The sequence below is a fragment of the Myxine glutinosa genome, chromosome 7 (genome assembly GCF_964187855.1).
Source record: "Myxine glutinosa chromosome 7, kmMyxGlut1.1, whole genome shotgun sequence".
NCBI lineage: Eukaryota > Metazoa > Chordata > Myxini > Myxiniformes > Myxinidae > Myxine > Myxine glutinosa.
In genome coordinates, this window is record NC_136267.1 from 22,339,551 (window position 1) to 22,364,868 (window position 25,318).

General features: G+C 42.9%; 1 protein-coding gene across 1 annotated transcript in view; it reads left to right on the forward strand.

Annotated features, from left to right (window-relative positions):
* The window catches only part of LOC137431062 (polycomb complex protein BMI-1-A), a 66,160-nt gene that overhangs the window by 17,046 nt on the left and 23,796 nt on the right, over positions 1-25,318 (forward strand). The window contains exons 4-8 of the mRNA XM_068121955.2: positions 2,095-2,150; positions 5,797-5,847; positions 6,693-6,801; positions 15,898-15,934; positions 16,042-16,140. Coding sequence (XP_067978056.1) covers positions 2,095-2,150; positions 5,797-5,847; positions 6,693-6,801; positions 15,898-15,934; positions 16,042-16,140 — 352 coding nt within the window. The remainder of the gene's footprint in view (positions 1-2,094; positions 2,151-5,796; positions 5,848-6,692; positions 6,802-15,897; positions 15,935-16,041; positions 16,141-25,318) is intronic.

The following is a 25,318-nucleotide window of genomic DNA, read 5'->3' on the forward strand; positions in this document are numbered from 1 at the left end:
ATATGGATTAACTAGGAGGACGACCTTTGACCTTTACACACCAAACGGAGATATTTACAAGGAATCATTACACTACTTAGAGGGTGATATTTACACAAAAAAAACACAGGATTCTCAAATCCACAACAGTATCTTGAGAATTTCAATAAAAGCCACATCACTGTTCATATCGGTAAATATTATTCCATCGTGTTTCAAATCGTGATCGATACACTATGATCATGATCGTGATGATCGTGATCGATAATCGTGTACACAATCGCTATGTCGTATGTACTCCCGATACGTGTACCAAATTCCTGAAACGTGTAACTGTACCAAATCAACATTTAAAAGGATTTTGAGCCGATAGGTGTTACGGCCTTGGCAAGATCGATGGAGACAGCGATCTGTTAGATCTGATCCTCCTTCATGCCACATCCGATCGATGCAGCTGTGCAGCGATCCGTGCAGTCGTTTGTGCGGCACACGGTGCAGCGATCGGTGCAGCCGTGGACTCCCACACTGCCACATCCTGCTGATACTTGCTCCCGCATGACGTTATTTTCCCGGGTGCCGCACAAACGACTGCACCGATCGAGATTTAACGGATGTTTATATAAATCGTTTCAAAGAAAAAAAGGCTTCAATTTCCGATATTTAGCCTTTTCATTTGGGCCTCCCAATTGAAGCCCCATCCATAGGGCGGGTACTGTTGCTCGACGTAAGAAGACGTCACAATGAACGTCATGCGAACGCGAATGTTGTGCGGGAGTCCAAACCTGAGAATGCTGGAGACTAAAGCTGAAATTGGGAAAACTAAATAGCCTATTTTAGTCCTGGGGATCCCAGGATTACCCACCGAAAATATATTTGTGATCGGTTCAGCAGTTTTTACGGTACCTTCGAACGGACAGATAGACATTTGGTGAATTATAGTAAGATACGTGATATTACATTTTATAAACAATTGAAGTTGAAAAAAAAAAAATTCCCCCAAAAATTCCCCCCCCCCCCCCCAAAAAAAAAACAATTGGAAAATTTTTCAAAAAAAATACTCTGAGGACATACCGACGGGAGAGGTAGGTGCAAGCCAGAAGTTTGGTAGGATTTCACAAACGTTTGAGAAAGTAGTTCAGTGACAAGACAACACAGATGCTGCACAGATATATATATATATATATATAGATAACCTTGATATATTTGATGAAGTGGATTGTTGGAGATTTATAATCAAGAGCACTCGTTTACAATGATATTCAAGCCAAAAGACAAACTAAAAATGTTGCACATTCATAATTGACTTAATCGCACGATCAAAAAAAAGAAAGTCGTTTGATCCAAAATGTAATTAAAATGAAATGTGCAATATTTCAAGTGTGCTATCACTACGATTACTTAATAATCAACAAATTGCTAAATACAACTAGGGCGGCGTCACGCGGCGCTGCCCGACTGTTGGCTTTTCCCGGCGGTGGTTTCAGGACGTGTTGGGTATTGAAAAGCTTTGGAATTGTCGACCTCATGGTGGTTACCTTTTGCCTGCAGACCAGCGGCAGCACTGCCTGAACCCACATCCCAATATACCCTTTATCGTGGCTTCAAAACCGATGTCAAGGCCAACGTGTGTGGTACCTTAATACCTCTCCCAAATTCTGAAGTACTGATACCCAAAATGTGGTGCCTCTGCAGGTGCTGCAGATCGGCCATGAAAGAATAATGTACAAACGAACACACAAACGCTTCAAAATGTTCAATTGGATATAAACACACTCCAATACGTAACTCTTCTTCATTTGAACATCTTTACCTTTTTGTGGGTCTGTGAAAGTTTTCAAGTGATGCAGGTATCCTGATTGCACGATAAAATTTCCTAATTTTAAAATCTTGTCGGTTATTGGTCAGCGCAAAGCATGCGGTGGATCGACACTTTCATCCCGTCCTTTTAATACCGAAGTTTAATTCCGATCAGCACTCCCACATGAGCCGTGTTTTTATTTATTTATTTATTTTTTATGAGGTGCTATTTTTTGTGGGCAATTGCACATTTTGCGCAAATGAAGTTGGGCAAGATGTGACGTCACAATTTTGATGATGTCTTTCTTCCCTATCCAGATCCGATAAGACCTTGCAGGATATTGTCTACAAATTGGTTCCTGGACTTTTCAAAGGTAATTTGGTTCCTCGGCTTGTGCTTTTCTTTGAGCCAAGTTGGAGGAAATGCTTCTTGAACGCACCAGCTGAGCATTGTACGAGACCTTTCACTTGAAGTGCTGTGTGTTTTAAGATATTTGTCAGCGCTCTCTGTTCACTCTTTGCTCAACGTTTGATAGCTTTATTGGTTTATCCATGCACGTGTGGTATGCAGACTTCACGCTTGCAATTGTGTGTAGTGTGGTACAAATTCCACGTTGCCATGTAACCGACCTTGCGATTGTGACAGGTGCTTGGGTCCTAACGGAGTGCAATTCTGTCATTAGCTATTGTGTGGAGAGTCTTGCTTTGTAATGTGAGGCCAATGGGTGTTGATGCCATTTTCATACCAAACCTGAGTATTGACCTTCAATATATGGTGATCTCGCCATGGAAATAAGAGAAGCTGACGTGTTTCGGGTTTTACCCTTCGTCAGAGAGAAAGAAAGAGAGAGAGAGACACAGACAGACACAGACACAGACACACAGACAGAGACACAGACAGAGACACAGACAGAGACACAGACACAGACAGAGACACAGACAGAGACACAGACAGAGACACAGACAGAGACACAGACAGAGACAGAGACACAGACAGAGACACAGACAGAGACACAGACAGAGACACAGACAGAGACACAGACAGAGACACAGACAGAGACACAGACAGAGACACAGACAGAGACACAGACAGAGACACAGACAGAGACACAGACAGAGACACAGACAGAGACACAGACAGAGACACAGACAGAGACACAGACACAGACAGAGACACAGACAGAGACACAGACAGAGACACAGACAGAGACACAGACACACAGACAGAGACACACAGACAGAGACACAGACAGAGACACAGACACAGACAGAGACACAGACACAGACAGAGACACAGACAGAGACACAGACAGAGACACAGACAGAGACACAGACAGAGACACAGACAGAGACACAGACAGAGACACAGACAGAGACACAGACAGAGACACAGACAGAGACACAGACAGAGACACAGACAGAGACACAGACACAGACACAGACACAGACAGAGACACAGACAGAGACACAGACAGAGACACAGACAGAGACACAGACAGAGACACAGACAGAGACACAGACACACAGACAGAGACACACAGACAGAGACACACAGACAGAGACACACAGACAGAGACACAGACAGAGACACAGACAGAGACACAGACAGAGACACAGACAGAGACACAGACAGAGACACAGACAGAGACACAGACAGAGACACAGACAGAGACACAGACACAGACACAGACAGAGACACAGACAGAGACACAGACAGAGACACAGACAGAGACACAGACAGAGACACAGACAGAGACACAGACAGAGACACAGACACAGACAGAGACACAGACAGAGACACAGACAGAGACACAGACAGAGACACAGACACAGACACACAGACAGAGACACACAGACAGAGACACACAGACAGAGACACACAGACAGAGACACACAGACAGAGACACACAGACAGAGACACAGACAGAGACACAGACAGAGACACAGACAGAGACACAGACACAGACACACAGACACAGACACACAGACAGAGACACAGACAGAGACACAGACAGAGACACAGACAGAGACACAGACAGAGACACAGACAGAGACACAGACAGAGACACAGACAGAGACACAGACAGAGACACAGACAGAGACACAGAGACAGACAGAGACAGACACAGACACACAGACAGAGACACAGACAGAGACACAGACAGAGACACAGACAGAGACACAGACAGAGACACAGACAGAGACACAGACAGAGACACAGACAGAGACACAGACAGAGACACAGACAGAGACACAGACACAGACACAGACAGAGACACAGACAGAGACACAGACAGAGACACAGACAGAGACACAGACAGAGACACAGACAGAGACACAGACAGAGACACAGACAGAGACACAGACAGAGACACAGACAGAGACACAGACAGAGACACAGACAGAGACACAGACAGAGACACAGACAGAGACACAGACACAGACAGAGACACAGACAGAGACACACAGACAGAGACACACAGACAGAGACACACAGACAGAGACACACAGACAGAGACACAGACAGAGACACAGACAGAGACACAGACAGAGACACAGACAGAGACACAGACAGAGACACAGACAGAGACACAGACAGAGACACAGACAGAGACACAGACACAGACACACAGACAGAGACACAGACAGAGACACAGACAGAGACACAGACAGAGACACAGACAGAGACACAGACAGAGACACAGACAGAGACACAGACAGAGACACAGACAGAGACACAGAGACAGACAGAGACAGACACAGACACACAGACAGAGACACAGACAGAGACACAGACAGAGACACAGACAGAGACACAGACAGAGACACAGACAGAGACACAGACAGAGACACAGACAGAGACACAGACAGAGACACAGACAGAGACAGAGACACAGACAGAGACACAGACACAGACAGAGACACAGACAGAGACACAGACACAGACAGAGACACAGACAGAGACACAGACAGAGACACAGACAGAGACACAGACAGAGACACAGACACAGACACAGACACAGACACAGACACAGACACAGACACAGACACAGACACAGACACAGACACACAGACACAGACAGAGACAGACAGACAGACACAGAGAAAACTGGGGGGGGGGGGGAGTGGTAAGAGGAGACCCCCCCGGCTCAATTTCCTTTCCCTTTTGCTCCGATGAAGGATAAAGCCTGAAATGTCAATTTCTCTTCTCTCCACGGAGGATCAATCACCATTTAAGGTATTTTATCACCCTCGCCAGAGGAGAGGGTGTTATATTTAGGTCTGTTTGTCTGTCTGTTCTCTGCAACTGTTGGTCCGATTGCCAAGATATTTTCACCGAAGGAGTGCCTCCTCCTGTATAATTTTTTTAATGATAATTATGATGTCATAGGTCACATGGTACGAGTGCCATCTTGGAAAAACCGAAAAACTTTGCACTTCTATATCTCTGAAACTGCTCCATGGATAAAATTTGAAACATGTGTCATTGTCAAGTATCCCCCATGGGGAACAACATATATATTCTTGATGATGTCATCAGTGCCTTCATTATGACGTCGTAATTAGACCAGTAGAACGCTTGATCCGATGAGTTTGAAATTTCTTGAGCATGATCTGCCCAAAAATGATATGAGAGAATTAAATTGATGACGTCATTGGTCACGTGTTTTGGCAGCCATGTTGGATTGAACATAAATCTACATCGTCAATAAACCACACAAAAACACAGCAGCTAATAAACACCCCCACAAAATACACCACACAAACGCGTCCTGGTGAGGGTCTGCAATCTCCGAATGCTCTTTCTTGTTTCATATTTGTTTCGACTTATTTTGCCGCCCACGCAGATCGCTCATTTTGGGTTGAGATTGGCGATTACCTTCAATATATTCCAAATGAAACATTTCAATTGCTTATATACCATATGATTCTCACCAGATCATGAGAGGCATGTTAATCAACAAGAATTGGATAGATCTATTGCTGTTTTTCCTAATAATGGCCACTTTTTCATCACAGATGAAATGAAACGTCGCAGGGACTTTTATGCAGCTCACCCCTCAGCTGACAGTAAGTGTAAGCGGACATGAAGTGTGGTCAGTTTTGTATGATTAGGATGGCATTCTGGTCATGTAAGATCTTTATAGAAGGATGTTTATTAGTTAATGGGATAGTAAAATATAAGTTTCTTCTTCGTTTGTATGTAGCACAAGGCTGTGGAATAGCATTATTGGCTGAGGGCTCAGCTGTGCCACTGATGCAGTGCCCTCTGCTCGTTAGAGCAGGTATTCGTAATTTGTTCAGGGTGCCGGTGATGGTTCACCTACTCTTTGCCAATCACGCCTTGTGATCTACATTAATCCACCAACTAATGCTGAAGATGGGATGTCCGTTTAACGTCCATCCAAGGGACGGCACACACATTGATTAATCGCACTGTACGTAAAACACCGGTGTGACAGTTTATAGTTGTCGGGATTTAAACCCAGGCTAGACAGCTTCGAGAAGAGCGTGTGTAACTCTAGGCCATACTGTCAGCCCACTAGATAGTTTGAATGAATGAATGAATGATCGTTTTAAGGCCATTTTTCCCGCCAGAGCAGGGGTTAGCCTTGCGGGCCCCATGACGATCATGGTTCCCTGTTTTGAGGCAATGTTTTTATGGCCGGATTCCCTTCCTGACGCCAAGCCCACTAGATAGTTTACACCTGTGAAAGTCAGTGGGATCATTAATGCATGCTAGCGGATGGAACACCCAGCTTAATGTCCCCCTGAAGGATGCTGCATTTATTGATGTGGTGTCCTGTCAGTGGATCATCATGAGGGTGAAATTTATAGTTGCGTTGAAAATTGAACTCTTATGCTTACAGTTAAACGTAAGTCTGTTTTTGATATCCGCCTCACGTGTCACGCAGTTGGGAGCGCATCCAACGAATCGCGGGGTGAAGTTCCGGACGAAGAGAAGCAGATCATCGCGGATGACGAGATAATCAGTCTCTCGATTGAGTATTTTGATTGTTCCAGGTAAGTGCGAAAGCCGGTCTTTGCCTTGCATGCATACTATATGCTCTGGCTATGGGATGCGGACAGGTGATGTGGTCCTTGCAAGCCATTTTGCTGAAGTATGCTGAATACTACTCTGCACCCTTCCACTCCACACATATTTCACAATTGGTACTATCTTGATTTCATTCATTCACTTGTCACACCTTCACTCAAACAGTCCTTTATCCACAATGAAGTAATGGTGTTCCGTATTGACGTTCTTTCAACTGAACACGATGCCATAAACACGACCCTATAGTGCACATGCACACGCATCAAATGTAACTATTCCGTACAAACCACGGCTTGTACACTCCGGGTATGCCCATCACAGTCAGTCAGTTCGGTATGTGTCATGGACTGGACATGCCAGAACTTATTTGATTTGAAAGCAACAATGACATCATAGCGTTATATCAGTGTTGTCAACACAGGGCCTTTGACAAGCTGCCATCGCTTTGCGGCCCATTGGGTTGTGCTAGCTTGTTTGAAGCGGCGGTTTTTGACATAATTTTGAAGTTTTGATAAATTTGCAATCGAGGTTCATGTAGTGATTAAGTTGATGCACATTCCTTTATTGTTGACGATAAAGAAGGGGGCGTAAAGGATGAGGAAAAATGGGTGGGTAGGGGGAATACTTAAATGTTTATATTCCAATTAAAGAGAATTGGCAGAAATGATATCAAAATATTGAGAGCTTCTATGCATACATGAGATAATTGAAAACGAGTAACAAGCAAGCACGATTACATATTGGATAATGGAGGTATCATTGTCTACAATGTGTTTGTTTGGTTAAAACGCAATGGTGGTTCATGTTTGGCTTAATTGGCTCCACCACCAAAGGTGGACGGAGGTTATTTTTCACCCCTGTCTGTCTGTCTGATTGTCTGGCAGTCTGTCTGTGAGCATGATATCTCACAAAGTTGTCGACGGATTTGGACGAAATGTGGTGGACATGTTGGGTGTGTGACGAGGACAAGTTTATTGGATTTTGTTGAAGCTCCGGATACGATATATTTTAAAAAAATTTAGGCGATTCTTCACCATTGAGGGATGGGGGCGAAAACCAAAATGTCGCATGATATTTGAAAAAGTTGTTTTCGGCTTATGACAAAATGTGGTGGAAGAGGTGGTTTGGTGATGAGAACAAGCCGATTCGAATGTGGTTCATGTCTCGATGCAAATCCAGCCTATCGGTGGGATACAAAACATAAACTGTTCAGCCTGGCGGAGATTTGCGCTCTACTGAGTGTCATTCTAGTATGTGTTATGAGTAGTTGCCTGCCACACAATCGCATGAAGTGGGATTTTAAGACTGTTGTGTCATGTTTATGCATTTTGAGTCATCAATTACTTGTGTGGAGTTGACTCGTGTGTGTCACACGTTGCTAATTCGTTTGGATCTCATCCCCAATGGGTTAAGAGTAGACTTGGCAAAATGGTGACTGTGTTGGTGCACTCTCAGGGCAGGGGTTGTGGTGGGTTTGTTCTCCGTCCCAGAACATGCCATTCTCCCAATGGGTGCATAAAGCCGGCTGTCTTTTTTGCATTTCAATTGTTGATGTCAAAAATTCCATTATATATTTTAAAATACACACATGGCTTACTGACTTCCTCTACTCTCATAGCCAATGTGTGGCACTCTACGGAATCCTTTCATCCCTTCTCGCTGTCAAGGCTGGAGTGCCCCATGGCAGTGTTCTGGGCCCATTCCTATTCCTGATCTTCATCACTGATCTCTGTAACTCTCTGGGAAATCCACTTTATCCATTTGCTGATGACTTTGCCATGATATCCCTCATCCTTCAGATATGCAGCCTGCATCCTCTTCAGACCTTGACAAAATCACAAGCTGGTCAAACACTTGGAATATGTCTTTCAATCCAGACAAAACTCTCCCTCTCTCCCTCACTACTTACCCCCTCACTTACTCCCTGTCTCTCTCTGAAATGGCCATTTGGCAAATCCCCCTATCTACTTTCTTAACAATCCTCTCTTGAGGAAGTTCATTCATTGAAACTCATTGGTCTCAGCATCACCCATAATCTTTCTTGGGCAAGCCATATTTCAATGCCTCCAAAGCCAGGTGCCGGCTGATCATCCTCTGTCGTATGAAGTCCTTCCTTGGCACACCTGAACTGTTATCCACCTACAAGGCCTTGATCCGCAGCTTAATGGAGGCCTGCTCTACCCTCTGTGCTGGCTCCCCTGCCTCATATCTTGCTCAGCTTGATGCCATGGAAACCAAGGCCTTCAAGATTATTGGATCTCCCACAATGAAGCTAAGTCTATGGGCTTATCACTTTACCATCACAGACTCTCTGTCTTCCGGTCTCTGTCTTCTACCCCCTCATTTCTGGTTTTGCACCCTCTGCTATTTCCATGCGTTGTCCCCACAGGGTTCTGCTTCGCAAACATGAGTCCACCATCAACCGCCTTCTGGTGAAACTACCGAAATCCAGGAACACTGCTCACCTCCACCCATTCGTTCCTCTTTTTTTTACCACATTTGGGACCAACTTCCACATTCTCTTCGATCTCATTATCCCCTCCATCATCAGCGGCAGACACACCCACTGAAAATGATGCAACCAGCAGCCTGGTGCCTGTACATGAACGACCACCACCACAACCATCTCCTCCATGTCTTCAAGACAGTTGTTCACTTCTATCTCAAATCGTCCCCAATCCAAAACCATGATCTTTGCTACCCTCATTAATCCACCCCAATCCCTCCTCCATCCAAATTCCCAGTTTTTCCTTCTGATAATTTACTTCTGTATCCATCTTGTCCACCCCATGCATCCTCTCCTGCCCCTCATTCCTCCCCACATCCATTGTTTGTCCAAATCTGCGTCTATCTTGGCTCTTAACTCTGCTGTTGGTGTTTCCTCCCTCTCTCTAATATTCCTTTTGTCCCGTTGTGTACTAATCCATTCAGTGTACTAATACTAGCTCTACTACAAGCCAATACTATGCATATAATTTTATTTTATAAGGCCAATGTTTGCTAGTGCTTTCTGTTTTGTATTAATTGTAGAATCAGCATTGCCTACAGTAGTTGGGACAGTTCGGCCATGGATATGGTACTTGTCATAAAGGAGAGGAGTATGTGGGATGAGTGGGGAGAGAAGGAAAATTCGATTGGGAAGAGATGTGAGGAAGGGAAGGGGCATGTGACACAAATGGGAGATAAATAATAATTTGACCGTATTTAGGTATATCGCAAATATGGCTCCTTCCCACCATAAGCATTACTATTGTCTTATGAGCATTGTCACTTGCTGTGCACAATAGGGTGCATCAAACGCCCCTATGTCAAGAAAACAATCTGTCCCCAATTTTATTTTGTTCCAGTCATAAAATAAAGTTCCTATGCAAAATTTGGTAAGGTTTTGATATCATCTTCTGGGTCCACCTCAGCAAATTAGATTTTGAGTCGGTAGTATCAGAGTCAGAAATTTGACACGCAGCTGTTTTGAGGCCCATAAATAAAAATGAAAGGATTGACCGATTGCTACATACAATAGCTCTTTGGAAAGGTATTATTGTGCTCTGTAGCAATATATAATCATCATAGGGATAGGGATATAATTCACTTATACACAAATAGTCAAAATCATGATTTTATTGGTATAATCATATGTATTATAGATACCAGAATGATATAATTTTTATTACAGTAGAATCATATATACACAATCTTAGCATTTATCATCTTAATACGAGTACATCTGACTGGATGAACATGAAAATAGAAACAAAACAAAGATACTGTAGTTTTCATGGATATTTCTGACAGTTTAGCCTTGAGCTGCTCGCTTTCGAAGATTAGGTTTCTCCTTGCGGTTGTGCTCAACAACTTGTAGCACATTTTGGTAGTGGTCTTCACTTCTGGCTGCTGAAAGGAAGTCAGAGCTAAGCTTAACTCCCCTTTCTGCAGAGTCATTCACCACATTCAAGGCTTCAACATTAGTCCATGATGTCTGGTAGGCTGCAGAGTTAGTCCATTCTTGAACATCGGTAACTAGAAATGCCCAGTCAAGTTTCAGATGATGAAATAGGTACCATGAATCTGGTCCAACAAAATCAGCCAGAGTGGTCTTCTCAGTCAAGTCATCAGGAAATCTGGGCTTTCCAAACCCAGTACCAAACCGTCCTTGTGGGTTGGTTACTGGAAAATCTGGCTGAACCTCCAGAAGTCTGTCTGCCAGAGCACGGCGATGGTCATGAGGAACAACTGAGCTGAAGAGAGCAAGTGGAACCATCTCTTCTGTGAGGTACCAGAGATGTCGTTTGAAGGCTTTCAGGGCACTTCTTGAGATTCCAGCATTGACAGCTTCATACTGTTTCAGTTTGGAGATGAGCTGCAGGTCATTCCATGGGGCATCGGTGACAGAGGTACATGTCATCCACCAGGAGCTGTATACTAGAGTGACAAACGTGACAAATTCTCTGATCTTTGGCACTTGTTTTTCTGTGGTAATTGTACCTGCTGGAAGATCAGCGATTTGTTTTTCGAAGAGACATAATTTGATTGAGTAGAGGAGCTTCGCCATCCATCTGGCTTTATGCAGTGCACCAGGACGCTTGAAGGTTATTTGATGTTCAGCTACTTCACCATCAAGGAATACAGTACACAGATCAACAAATTCCAAATAATCATCACGTCTTAGAGATTGCTCGGTGTGACAGAGTCTGAGAACATTATTTTGCCAGTCACTTGTCAAACTTGTTGCTGCTTCATTTAGTTGAGATGGATCAAATCGTGAAAGTGGTTCATTGAATGTGTGTGGAAACATTTCAAAGTTCTTGCGAAACCTTGAGAAGAGGAAGATATCTGGTGACTTAGATGCTTCAACTTTAAGATCAGTAAAAATGTGCGTAAGAATGACTTCACCAATGTGGTGTCTGCAGCCTGACCACAGAAGAGCTTTGTTAAGCCGTTGTTGAATTGTTACACAAGCTGCACTGATGTGGCCGGTGTTAGATGCAGTTGTGTCAAATGTCAAGTTGACAACATTCTCTTGGCAGTTCCATGATTCAAGTCGGTTATTAGTCAGCTGAGCAATTATATCTCCAGATTTACGGTCTGTTCCAGGCTTGTAGGATGGAACACCCAGCAGCTTCATATCAGTTTGAGAACCCAAAAGCACAGCCAGGCGTTCTTCAAAAGTGTTTTGGTTAGTTAAGCATGGAAGCAGCTTTGAGTCCCAGTGCAACGTAGCAAGCTTCGGAGGTATCCATTTGTCCTTACAGGTAGTAGCAATATGCTGTCCAATTTTGCGTCTTGATTTATCTGCTGTAGCATATGATGTTGACACCTTCGCTACATCCCCTCCTGTTTCTTCAATAAGAGCTTCTGTGAAAGCAGCCTGTTGGGTTGGTGTCATCTTCATCCTTGTTGCCAGTGAAACAAGACTGGGCCTCTTCAGGATGTCATGTGAAATGAAAACTGATGTGCCAGGTCTAACTAAACGATGATGACTTCTTGAGGTTGTTGGTGTGCTTGTTGAAGGACCAAGAGTTACTTCTTCATCACTGTCACTAATATTATACACAGTGGTTGTAGTATTTATGTTGAACTCCAGCTCCATACTTGCTCGCCTCTCTGATTCTTTTTCCTCGCGGTTCACTTTACGCTGCATCTTATCTGCCAACAGTTTATCTTGGCAGCCAAATGTTGCACAGCGATCTGTCTTCATAGATTCCAGGAATGCTAAGTCTTCAGGATTCTTGATGTGAGAACTAGCATCATTGGGCCACAAGGGAAATGTCTCCATAAATTTCATCTCCATTTGATTCACCTTTGTGATGCTTGCTGGAGTTGTTCTTCGGTTGATAGGGATTGATCTAAGCTTGGAATTATCATCTGCAAGTTTGATAATTTTCTCAATAGCCTTGCGTTCAGAGATGATAGGAATATTAGCCTTGCCATAAAATGGTGTCACTTTCTGCAGTACAAGCTTTGCTGATTCCCACCGAGAGCGTCGTTCAAGTTTGCCATCTTCCGTGTGCCACATGAAACAACGTAGTACTTGTAAACAAGTTGGAAGTCTGGTGCCATTGATCTGGGAATCTTGTTCAGTTATGGCACTTCCAAGACCAAACACCTTGGTGGACTCTCTTGTTGCAACAGATGCTTTCTTTACTGTGCCATCCATTGTTTTATCTGAAAGAAAAAGGTAGTATTAGTAACAATAATGTCATTTCATAATTATGTACAACAAATAAATCAATTATCCAATTTTATTAGAGTATAGCCTAATAATTGTTTTAATCATCTTGTCTAGTTAAAAGATCTCTGTAAAGACAAGATGACTACAACATTCAGGATATTCTTTAATTTATATATTATATTTTAAAAAATACTCTTCATTTAGCTTTATATCCATATTTTGAAAAAAATCATTATTTTGACTATTTGTATATAAATGAATTGTATCCCTATCCCTATGATGATGATATATTGCTACAGAGCACAATAATACCTTTACAAAGAGTTATTATATGTAGCAATCAGTCAATCCTTTCATTTTTATTTATGGGCCTCAAAACAGCTGCGTGTCAAATTTCCAACTCTGATACCACCGACTCAAAATATGAAATGGTGAGGTGGACCCAGAAGATGATGTCCAAACCTTACCAAATTTTGCATAGCAACTTTATTTTATGATTGGAACAAAATAAAATTTGGGACAGATCAATCCAACATCTTTTTAAAAATAGTTGGGCGTTTGATGCACCCTAGTGCACAACATCACTTGCTAAGCCATATTCAAAGCTATAATGGACACATGAGGCTTTCCAGACAGTGCTTTTGTGCTTTGGATGTGGCACAGCTACTATCGCTGCATGCTTTGGATGTGGCACAGCTACTATCGCTGCATGCTTTGGATGTGGCACAGCTACTATCGCTGCATGCTTTGGATGTGGCACAGCTACTATCGCTGCACACATTGAAAATTGTAAAGTTGACAGCTTGAAAAAATTTTTTTTACTGTCCTGAAAGATGATCCCTATACCGAATAAAATAAAATAAATTTCAGGGGTGCTTTATAATGCATCCTAGTGTAATGCTTTCTTCAAATTAACAGGCTGGTATGATGTCCTAGAGGTACACACATTCACCTCTGAACTGTTTAGTCTGGGTTTGAATATCGGCCTTGTCCAGAGTAACGGATCCCCACTGCCTTGTGGCGGAAGACTCTTTAGTCTAAGTCTATGAGAAGGACGCTCAGATATCAATCCACACCTGTAGGTCAGCCTGGGCAGCGCTACATCATGGATAAATTTGCCCATGAAAATCAGTGGTGGCACCAATTTAGGCATCACTGCGCAGCATCTGCAGACAGCTGTGTGCACTCCGGACATCAAGGGCAGCAGTCATCATACCGACTACCTGGCCAGGCTGCTGCACCTATGTGCATCAGACTTCACATTGCATTTACTGCACCTGCAGCCATCGATGCTCATAGGAATGAGTAGTAGAGGGATAGTGCACACCTCTATCGCTTTAATCGCAGCTTTGTGTAGGTTTTTCCCTTCATTGGCACTGGCTCACTTGCTCACCTGCTCACCACCCATTTTTACCTCTACAGCCAACGCACAATGCTTGGTGAGCACGCCGACGAAGGGAAGAGATTCGTCGAAAGCAAAAGATTCGTCATATGATAATGCAAAGATGATCTGCTTAAATTTTGGTGTCAAAGGTCAGAGGCCATGTCTGGTTAAAAAAGCAACTAAAGTAATTCAAATCAAAATTAGTACAAGTATGAATAATGATATAATAATGTGGGAGGAGGCATATTGGTCGACGTCACAATGTCGAAGAGTGCTGCTGTAGTTTTTTTTTTCTTTCCTTTTCTTGCAAATTACTCGCTGCATGTACTGTGTTTCATTAGAAGAAGAAAGACCCACCTTTAGAGGCCATTTTTCCCTGCAGAGCAGGAGTTGGCCTTTTTTGGGCACCGTGGCCCCCTTTTTGAAGCAATGTTTTATGGCCGGATGCCCTTTCTGCCGCCAACCCTGTTAGTTGCCTCTTGCGACACATGGAATTACCAGTGAACTGGTACTCAATTTGCCGACGTCAGAAGGATGGCAGGCTGAGTCAATCCCCCTGGTGTTAATTCATCGATCAACCGGGCTTCGAACCCAGGATCCTAGGATCCCAAGCCGACACCCTAACCGCCACGCCAACACCAGGCTAGTGTGTTTCATTAATGATATATTTTTAATACAAGGGTCTCGCTCGGCTCATCGAGGAGCTGAATGGCAAAGGGCAGCAGGTTCATAAACTACCAAACAATATTGGTGGGGAGGGCGAGAGGGAGTTTGGACTTGCAGAAGGAGGAACGAAGGAATAACAAAGATCATGATATATGTCATTATTGGCATATTTCGATAATTGTCAATTATTGTCAATAATAACATAAATATTGTAATAACATAATAATAACATATTTATGTTATTGTCAATAATAATAATTGTGATATTATTGGCATATTGGCTCTCAATCATGAAAATCACTTTTTAAAATATTGGATCTGTATCTTCACCAAAATCGAATCGATCTGTCCTTGACACATTCCCAACCTGTCCAAGTTTCGTCCAAATCCGTCCATAACCTTTTTGAGATATCGTGCTCACATACAAACAAACAAGGGTGAATACATCAGCTCTGTCTTCCATAATGATGGGCCACACATTTTAAATTTGAAAGACTGATGTGAGGGCGACGAGAGAATGGACACAGGGAGACAAATGAACAATCTCAAGAATAAGGGGACGGATGAATGCTGGTGGGCAACTAGTCTGCATTTTGGGAGGATGCGCAGGTGATGGTTATTACGTATCTTGATTAAAAAGTCATTGTTTGTTTTTTATTTACTGCAATGGAATTCTCTGTACAAACATTACCATGTTAAAGGTCTGTTGTATTTTAATTGCAAAGCATAACGTGTTGTTGATATCCTAGTTAATATTAAAGCTGCAATGCGTTCACAGACCCACAACATGAAGTAGGACTTGTACTTTACATTGTATTTTAATGCTGTGATCTTTCTTTACAGTGCCCAAAATAAAGGTGACCCTAAAGTTAATGGAGAGGTACGTTTTACCTTTTACTCTTGCACTATAACTCAACTATTGGTTGGTAATGGTTTGTTTTTATTCATTGGCTTTTGCTTATGTGAGCTATTTCTGACATCCTGCAGGAGAATGAGAAGAGGTATCTTCGCTGCCCTGCTGCACTTACAGTTATGCACCTGCAAAAGTTTATTCGCAACAAAATGGATGTGCCAGACTCTTATCAGGTTTGTAGAGTTTATAATATTTCACCTTTATATAAACCTCTATTTAGTATTTACCACCATGGAGTAGGTGGAAACCCTTTTAGTATCTCATCTCAATGCAGGTGTTGACATCCTGGGGATACAGTGGATATAGTCCATTGACAATTATTTGAGGGAACTATGTGCATGGACTGAAGCAAGTATTGTGTAGCAATAAATATATGGTAACTATCACTTTTTCGTTCGGTTGGTAAACAAAGGGTCAGTTTCTTTGTGTGTTGAAGATTTTTGAACCTCGTTTTGAGATTGCCAGAGGCGTAGGCAATCTTAAAGAAGGAGCTGATATTCTTGGTCATGTGCATTTTGGGTGGTACGAGGAATATATATATGTGTAATATGCAATCTTAATCTTTAACGCTTTTTGAAATATCGCATACACAAGACAAGTCACATTCAGCCAATCACAGCCATGGTCTAATCAGGCTGAGATTATGCCATGAGGAATAGATAATGTCATGAGGAATCCGTCCATCCGGCCGTAAACACTTGCAACCTCTTCTCCGAAACTGCCGATGGGAATGTGACGAAACTTGACTAAGTTGATATTTGGTATGTTGGAACTCGAGTTTGTTCACAGCATGAAAAACATCGGGGTCAAAGTGGGTCCAGGTTTGACCCCTAAAAATAGAACTGCATCCACGATTTTGATGAAACGTGACCACAAGCTTCATCACCCGTGATGTACCTATGTTTGTTCACGGCGTTAAGAAAATGAGGATGTGATGATGGGTCAGAGTGTCCAGTTTTGATGCCCCCCCCCCCCCCCCCCCAAAAAGATAGGTATTTGCTTTCTTCTCTGAAACTACACACACAATTTCGATGACGCTTTCGTTGATGCTTTCGATGACGCTTTCGATGACAATTTGGATTTCGATGATGCCAATTTTGATGATAATGAAACGACACCACAACCTTTATCACCCGTGATGCACCATCATTATTCGGGGGGTGGGAGTGGGGGCGGGGAGGTGGTTGGGAGGAGTTACCCTCCATTTTTTGGTATTTTTTGAGGAATTGGTATTTTTTGTTTGTTTAAATTCTTATTATTACATTAGTAAGATTCTATATGCTACCCTGTCTCCTAGCAACCACTAAAATTGGTTTAAAATACCATGACACTGTTTAAAATACCTTTACTTGGTGTAGTATAAAGCTTTATTCTACCAGGTGAGTGCCCAAGGGTATTGCCCCTATTTTTCAGTCTTGATGGCATTGATATTGGCTTATTGTTATGAAACCTCCCCTATAGGATAGGGTGAGGCTTATACCTGTTGTAGGATTTGTTTCTTCAATTAGTGCTCCCAGTTATTCATGGTAACGAAACGGAAAACCAAATACTGCATTGGAGTCATCAGAATGGTAACTAAGAGTTTCTTCGACCTCTCGGAGTACTAAACCATCATTTAGGTTTTGATCCCTTTTTTCTTCCAATGTCCCAGCTGTATCTCAGAGCTTGACCACAACCAAAAAATTTACTAGGACTTTTGGAATGAAATTTTGCATCAATAATGGGAATAAAAAGTATACGGGGTTGACATAATTTTTTGACCTTGATCTAACTTTTCAGGTCATGACCTAATTATAGCCTTTTTTTACATTTTTCACCAAACATCGACTAAGGTTTGTCCGATGAGAACGAAGTTGCTCTCCCCAGATAGCTTGGACCCTAGATCAAGGCACATTTAGGATTAATTTGCACCATACCGCTCCAGGTTGTAGATCAAGGTCAAATGGTGGTCTGAAAAAAATAACACGCTCAACTTTGCCCAATTTTTAGAATTATCATTTAGAACCACTTGGGCACCTTCCGAGTGAGCTTTTATTACCCTTTGCAACCCTTTGGAATTTCCTTTTAGAACCATTTAGAATTACTCTTTAGGACCATTTAAAATTATCAGACTTTCGGGTGAGTCAGGTGGCTCATCTGGAATCGAGAAATCTCCGATATAATGGGCCTCACGGTGAATCCGGAGTGGAGATGCCGTCACCGAGGTGCCACAAAATGGTTTATCGGAGCGCTGGGGATTAATAGGAATACAGTATTTGCCCGAAGATTAATCTTGTGTTGAGAAAACCAAGACAGTCCAGTTGCCAGTACATGAAACCTGGAAATTGTCAGTACTATAAGGTTTTTTGGTGGATTAGTAATGGTTAGGGGGTATATATGACAGAACCACCTCTTGCCGCTGCAGCAACTTTCGAGAATTTTCGTTATTTGCATAAATCCAAGATGGCCGCCACTGACCTTGGTTCAAATAGAAAATCAGCAATAACTTTTGATCGAATCAAGCTAGAAGGATGATTTTGGTACCTACACATATGTTTTCACACATGGCGGATGCAATGAAAGTGTCAAAAAAGTTTTTTGATGTTGCTAGACGACCATAATCCAAGATGGCCACTGGTTTGATTTGGCGAAATAGCTAATCAGCCATCTTTTGATAGAATCATGCTAGAAGGTTGATTTTGGTATCTACCCATAGGTTTTCCCATATGGCAGAGGCACTGGAAGGCTCAAATTATGGTTTTCATGTTGCTAGGCCCTTGCTAGTCGACTCAAATTCAAGATGGTCACAATTGACACTAGGTAGGAATCAGATTTAGAAACACGAAAACAATATGACAACCAAAATGTTTATTACATTTTTTAATAATAACCTTGTTGGGTCCACGAACACATATTAATTACAATAAAATAATTCACAACATCTCAATAAACCATTTTAAACACACAACCTTGCACTCCCACTATCAACTATACTTGTACATCAATCATCTTTGTACATCTCAGGGTACATTTGTATCTGTAACAATGCGCTAATATGTAGCACACCGCACGTCTTTCTAAAACGAGCACATCATGTCATCTTGAGTATATATGTCTAGTACTCGAGAGGATCAAGGCCAGGATCCACTAGCCCTATATCGTTGTCATCATTGGTGTCATCCTCTTCTTCACCAAAGTCAAAGCGGTCAAAGATCACTTTCGTTGGGATTCCACTGTAGGGCTGCAGTCTGGTCCCCATGCTTGTAGCTACTGTAGATACTGTACCACCACAGGGCCAGACGATGTGGTACAGTACTGTCCTGCATCAACAATCACTTCTTCTGGCATAGTGCCAGTGGCTGACCGCAAAGAAGTATTGGAGCATCCTGTGCAGACAGTTGTCACGCAGGAGCCAGTCCCCCTCTCGCTCAGCCCTGACAAACAAGTGCGCAATGGAAGTTGGCTTGATGAGGCAGTCCACACACAGCTGCCCAGTTGGTGTCTGCCGGGCCTCCTCGAGATAGGTAGTGAGATCCTCAAACATACGACTACTCCCGTCTCCTCTGAGATAATCACTCAAGACAACCGCGCACACCATCCTCGATGCATGCATGGCACATGGCCAGCTCTTGCCACTCAAGATGCCAGTGAGGCCCCTGTATGCAGCTCGGAGTACTTCCTCTCGACCAGACCCTTTCAGTAACTTCCCAATACACCCAAGAAACGACATCAAAGTATGCATACCCCCAGGATGTGCAATGACTGCTTTCCACCTCTCCTGATCTGACCACTTCACCTGCAATGCAACCATGTACAGCTGCATATCCAGCGAGATGTGCACTGTGGACATACCCAGATTCTGCAAGTATGTCTTACAGTACTCAATGGTTGTCAGGATTGTATCAGGATGTGATGGAGGGGCGTCTATCAGTGGAGCAAACACAAATGGAGTGGAAGGCTTGGGAGAAACAGTCTTGATACCTGGCTAATCGAGTCATAAATCCTGACCACTCCAGAGGGGTGTCACCACTAGTTGTGTCGAACAGTGAGAGCAGCCAGTTCATATCCCATATCTTTTTCTTTTTTTTTTTTTCTTTTTTTTTTTTTTTGTATACTGAATCGAGGCTCGTGAAAGAGCTAACATTTATTTCACAAACAAATCAACCAGACAAACAAAATATACAAAAAGAGGGAGCGGAAGACAAGATGGGGAGAGAAGGGGAAGCACACCACAACATTTGAGAGCAGGGAGAAGTGTGGGAGGGAGAGGGCTTGGGGGCAGGAGGCGTGGGAAGGGGGGGGGGGGGGGAGAAGTATACAACACAAGGGGACCGACTGAGCCCAAGCCCAAGCGAGACTGCCCAAGCGAGATCTGAGCCCAAGCGAGACTTTCTGTCAATTTGCATACATCTTGAAATGGTTTCCCAATGTTATTTGATAAGCTGGGTGGCTTGGTCTTTTTTGGCCCAGTATAGTGCTGCAGAGTAACCGAAGATAGGTTCTTCAGCTTAAATTTTGCAGCTGTGAACTTCTTGAGTCGAGGAACGATGAGTGGAGGAGAATCACCTGCGCGAGCAGACCCTGTCAGTACATCCCCAGCCGGATGGCACATTAACTCTATAGCCATGCAGTGGGTCTCACGTCGACCATTCGGGGTGCACACAAGCAGGTCAAAGTTATCGCACCAGCCAAAGAGCGGACCCTTCTACTTCTACCCAACACAAAGACACCCTTCTACTCAGACCAACCACTTGCTGCAGCACGTCTTTCTCGTGATCAACCATATATATGGCTACTGATTTTCGAAACCGTAAAGCCTCATCATAAGTTGTAGCTAAACCATGCTCATGCATCAACCTGACAAGTTCTGCACTACCAAACTTATGATGTAACTTCAGCACCAGACCAAGTGTTGTCTGGTTAGGTGATAAGGAAATATGCTGTTGCATACATTGTGATATTGTCAAAGCAACCTTATCTTTTTTCCCTTCAGACACTAACTGGACAATCGGGGTCAGCAGCGTTTCACTCGTACTTTCACAGGTTTTCGTATAAGTGAACTGGTCTAAATCATAGTCAGTGGGCTTTGCTATTGCTTTCACCTCTGATCTCACCTTGCGCACAATTTTATCAACATCTTCTTCATCCTCAGCTGCATTCTTCTGGGATGCAAGTTTCATAGACCTTGATACAAAATTGCGGAACCCTACTATATTTGCACAACCTTCTAAATGTAAGATCACAATCTGGTCACCAAAATAATATGATAAGTTTGACATCATTTGATACAACTCGGATACCGTTCAAGTTTGCTCCCAGTTAGAAATCATCATCAATAAGACTAGACAAAGCTGGATCAGATATCAGAGGAACACAATCAACGGGTTTGACGAGAGGTTTTCTGTACGCATTATATCAACGCAAATTATACTGTGCATCTGCGGCTGGTAGGTCTGTGACACCAGCCATGCGGAGTGCTACATCATGTGCCCACGCATCTCCGCGACCCTCACCGATATCAAGGAGCTGCTGCTTAAATGTTAGGTGACCGGGCCACACATCAGTTTCTCACTGGCAGACTTTGTCCCATCTGTCACGATGACGCTCGTCCAACGGCAGACATTCTTCTCCGCATAACAAGCAGTGCAGCTTGAAGTTAAATGTCTTTTGTTGTGACCGCCGCCGCCTCACTGGTGGTTCACTTTCGGACCTTTCGGTTTTCCGCTTTTTAGTGGCGTCCCGTCCCCTATGTTCTTTCGATGTATATGACGCTCCACAGGATACATGACACCGCAGCTGTGGTGGGGGTTTAGTGGCTAATTTTGATTCAATGTCCAGATGCAAACCATCCCCCTTCTCTTTGCTCCTTTGGATGATGGTATTGAGTCCTCCATCGCCAAGATTCCGCCACTACGTAGAATTGCGTGTGGATTTACAAGGGGCAAGCAGGCAGTCCATGGTGTCTCAGTTTCACACAACCTGAAACAGAAAAATATTTCATCTGTTAAGGAAGTTATCAGAATGTTGTTCACATAAAACGTGAAACAGAACATGATTTCTTGGGTTAAGGAAGTTAGCAGAATGTTATCAGAAGTTATAGCCGAATAGCTACTTAACCATATAAAACCGGCGGCCATCTTGGATTATGGTTTCCTAGCAACATGAAAACCATAATTTGAGCCTTCCTTTGCCTCTGCCATATGGGAAAACCTATGGGTAGATACCAAAATCAACCTTCTAGCATGATTCTATCAAAAGTTATGGCCGATTAGCTATTTCGCCAAATCAAAACGGCGGCCATCTTGGATTATGTTTGTCTGGCAACATCAAAAACTTTTTTTGACACTTTCATTGCATCCGCCATGTGTGAAAACCTATGTGTAGGTACCAAAATCATCCTTCTAGCTTCATTCTATCAAAAGTTATTGCTGATTTTCTATTTGAACCAAGGTCGGTGGTGGCCATCTTGGATTTATGCAAATTACTGAAGTTCCCCAAAGTTTCTGCAGTGGCAAGAGGTGGTTCTGTCATATATATACCCCCTAACCTTTACAAATCCACCAAAAAAACTTATAGTACCAACAATTTCTGGGTTCACATCGGGTTTATCATAGGTGGCAACTGGACTAAGAAGGCTAATCGTGGCTGCAAAGCTATGTGGACAAACATTGAGTGCTTGAATTACAAAGTGTCAGGTGTTCATGTTTATTATTAAGTAGTGAACTGTGACAAAGTATACAATAATGTGCCATGAGCCAGTCCTGATATTGATTGTCACTTGTTTTAAATACTGAACTTGTATATGATGACAAACATGTTGAAAAACTATTTACATTCTTGATTTCTCCGGAGGGTCATCCCACAATGTATTTTCAAATAATGTGCACAAAACATCTCATTAATTCATTTATGACCCTGGCAGTGCAATAGCTGGTGATGTGTTAAGTATCAGGGAGGAATTAACACCACTATTCTGACAGTTTTGCTAACTAAGTTTAGATTTTGCTTTGTCTTGTACTCCAAGTCGACATGCAGTGCCTTCAGAAAGTATTGACACCCCTTGACCTTTTTCACATTTTGTTGTGACAGCCTGAATTTAAAATTGATAAAATTTAAAAAAAAATGTTGTCACTGATCTACACATAATACCCCATAATGACAAAGTGCGATTTTGTTTTTTACAAAATAATTTTAAATGGAATACAGAAATATCTAATTTGCATAAGTATTCAATCCCCTGAGTCAATACTTAATAGAAGCACCTTTGCAGTGATTACAGCTTTGAGTCTTCTTGAGTATGTCTTGAGTATCAGCTTTGCACATCTGGATTTGGGGAGTTTCTCCCATTCTTCCTTGCAGATCTGCTCAAACTCTGTCGAGTTGGATGGGGAGCGAAGGTGAACAAGAATTTCAAGTTCTTGTTCTGAAGCAATTCCAGTTTTGCTTTGGCTGTATGCTTGGGGTCATTGTCCTGTTGGAATGAAAATCATTGCAGCAGTCTAAGGTCTTTTGCACTCTGAAGCAGATTCTCCTCAAGGATTTGCCTGTATTTTGGCTTCATTCATTGGTCCTTCTATCCATGCAAGTCTCCCAGTCCCTGCTGCTGAAAAGCATTCACATAGCATGATGCTGCCACCACCATTCTTCATGGTAGGGATGGTGTTAGATGGGTGATTAGCTGTGCTCGGTTCTTGCCAGACGTAGTGCTTTGCATTCATGCCAGAGTTCAAGTTTCATCTCGTCAGACCGCTGAATATTTACCTCATGCTCTCGAAGTCTTTCACGTGCCTTTTTGCAAGCTCCAGGTGTGCTGTCTTGTGCCTTTTTCTCAGGAGTGGCTTCCATCTCGCCACTCTGCCATAAAGCCTAGATTTGTGAAATGCTGCAGAGACTGTTGTCCTTCCGACAGGTTCTCCCATCTCAGCCAAGGAACTCCGTGGTTCTGTCGGAGTGGTCATTGGGTTCTTGGTCACCTGCCTGACCAATATCCTTCTTGCCCAGTTGCTCAGTTTGGGTGGACGGCCAGCTCTAGGAAGAGTTTGGGTAGTTCCATATTCTTTCGATTTCCTAATGATGGAGCTCACTATGCTCTTGGGAACTTCCAACACTCTAGAAATTGTTTTATTCCCTTCCCATTATCTATGCCTCCTAACAATTCTATCTGAGTTATACGGACAGTTCTTTGGACTTCATGGTGGAGTTTCTGCTCTGACATGCACTGTCAACTGTGGGACCTTATCCAGAAAGGTGCGTTTCTTTTGAAATCATGTCCAATCAATTGAATTGGCCCCAGTTGGACTCCACGTTGTAAAGACATCTCAAGGATGATCAAAGGCAATTGGATGCACCTGAGCTCAATTTGGAGTGTCATAACAAAGGGGTTGAATACTTATTGACTCAAAATATTTTAGCTTTTCATTTTTAATTTTATGGTGAAAAATTTCTAAAAATAAAATTCCAATTTTACATTATGGGGTATTATGTGTGATCAGTGACCAGTGACAAAAATCTCAAAATGAATCCATTTTAAATTCAGGCTATAACATAACAAAATGTGAAAAAAGTGAAAGGATCAATGGGGCCCAGGGTGGTATAGTAAGCTGCAAACCCTGGCTGAGGGCAGAGCAATTCCCCAGGGCAGGACGGCCCAGAAGATTGCACCATCCACAGACTGCGGGCGGCCAATAACAGGACCAGTCATCCATTAAGGCAGTCCCAGAAGAGGAAAAGGCCATGTCTGTGCATGTGCGCTTCAGTTAGAGTTGGACCTTGGGGGGTCAACATCTTTCTCTGTTTTGGTGCTCCCCACAAAAAAAGGACAGTTGTGGATAATCCTCATCGACCTCACTTTACATCGCCATCTTCTCATCTCCTGGCCTCGTCGTCATTCTCTCGCCTGAGCTGCACTTCTCCCTGTGCCACACCAGCCCAAGGGCAGCTCATGCTTGCCTGAAGTTGTCATCTGCTCCCTTTGTTGTGTGAATCTGGTGTTGTTGGTGCCATACTCGGTTATTTATTTCCGTGGTAAAATCGGGTTTTCGCGTCTTCCTTTCCCTATTTTTCTTCATGTGCCAAATCTGTCCAATTTTTGTTGTCTTGTTTATCCCCTGTGTCGGTATCATTTTGTAAGTAAACACATATTTAACTTGACGAAACCTCTTCCTGCCTTTTTGCCTTTGCGCGCTACTTACCGCCAGTTTCAGCTTTCATTTGGGTGATCCTTGGGGGATTGTAAAAGTAATAGAACGCTGTAAACTTTAAACATTCGCAGAGATCTTTGGACCTCTGAGTGTCCCACGTTAATAGCGGACCCTCTGAACCGACCGTGTATGCGTTTCCATGTTTTAGCTGTTTATTCCATTTCAAATTATA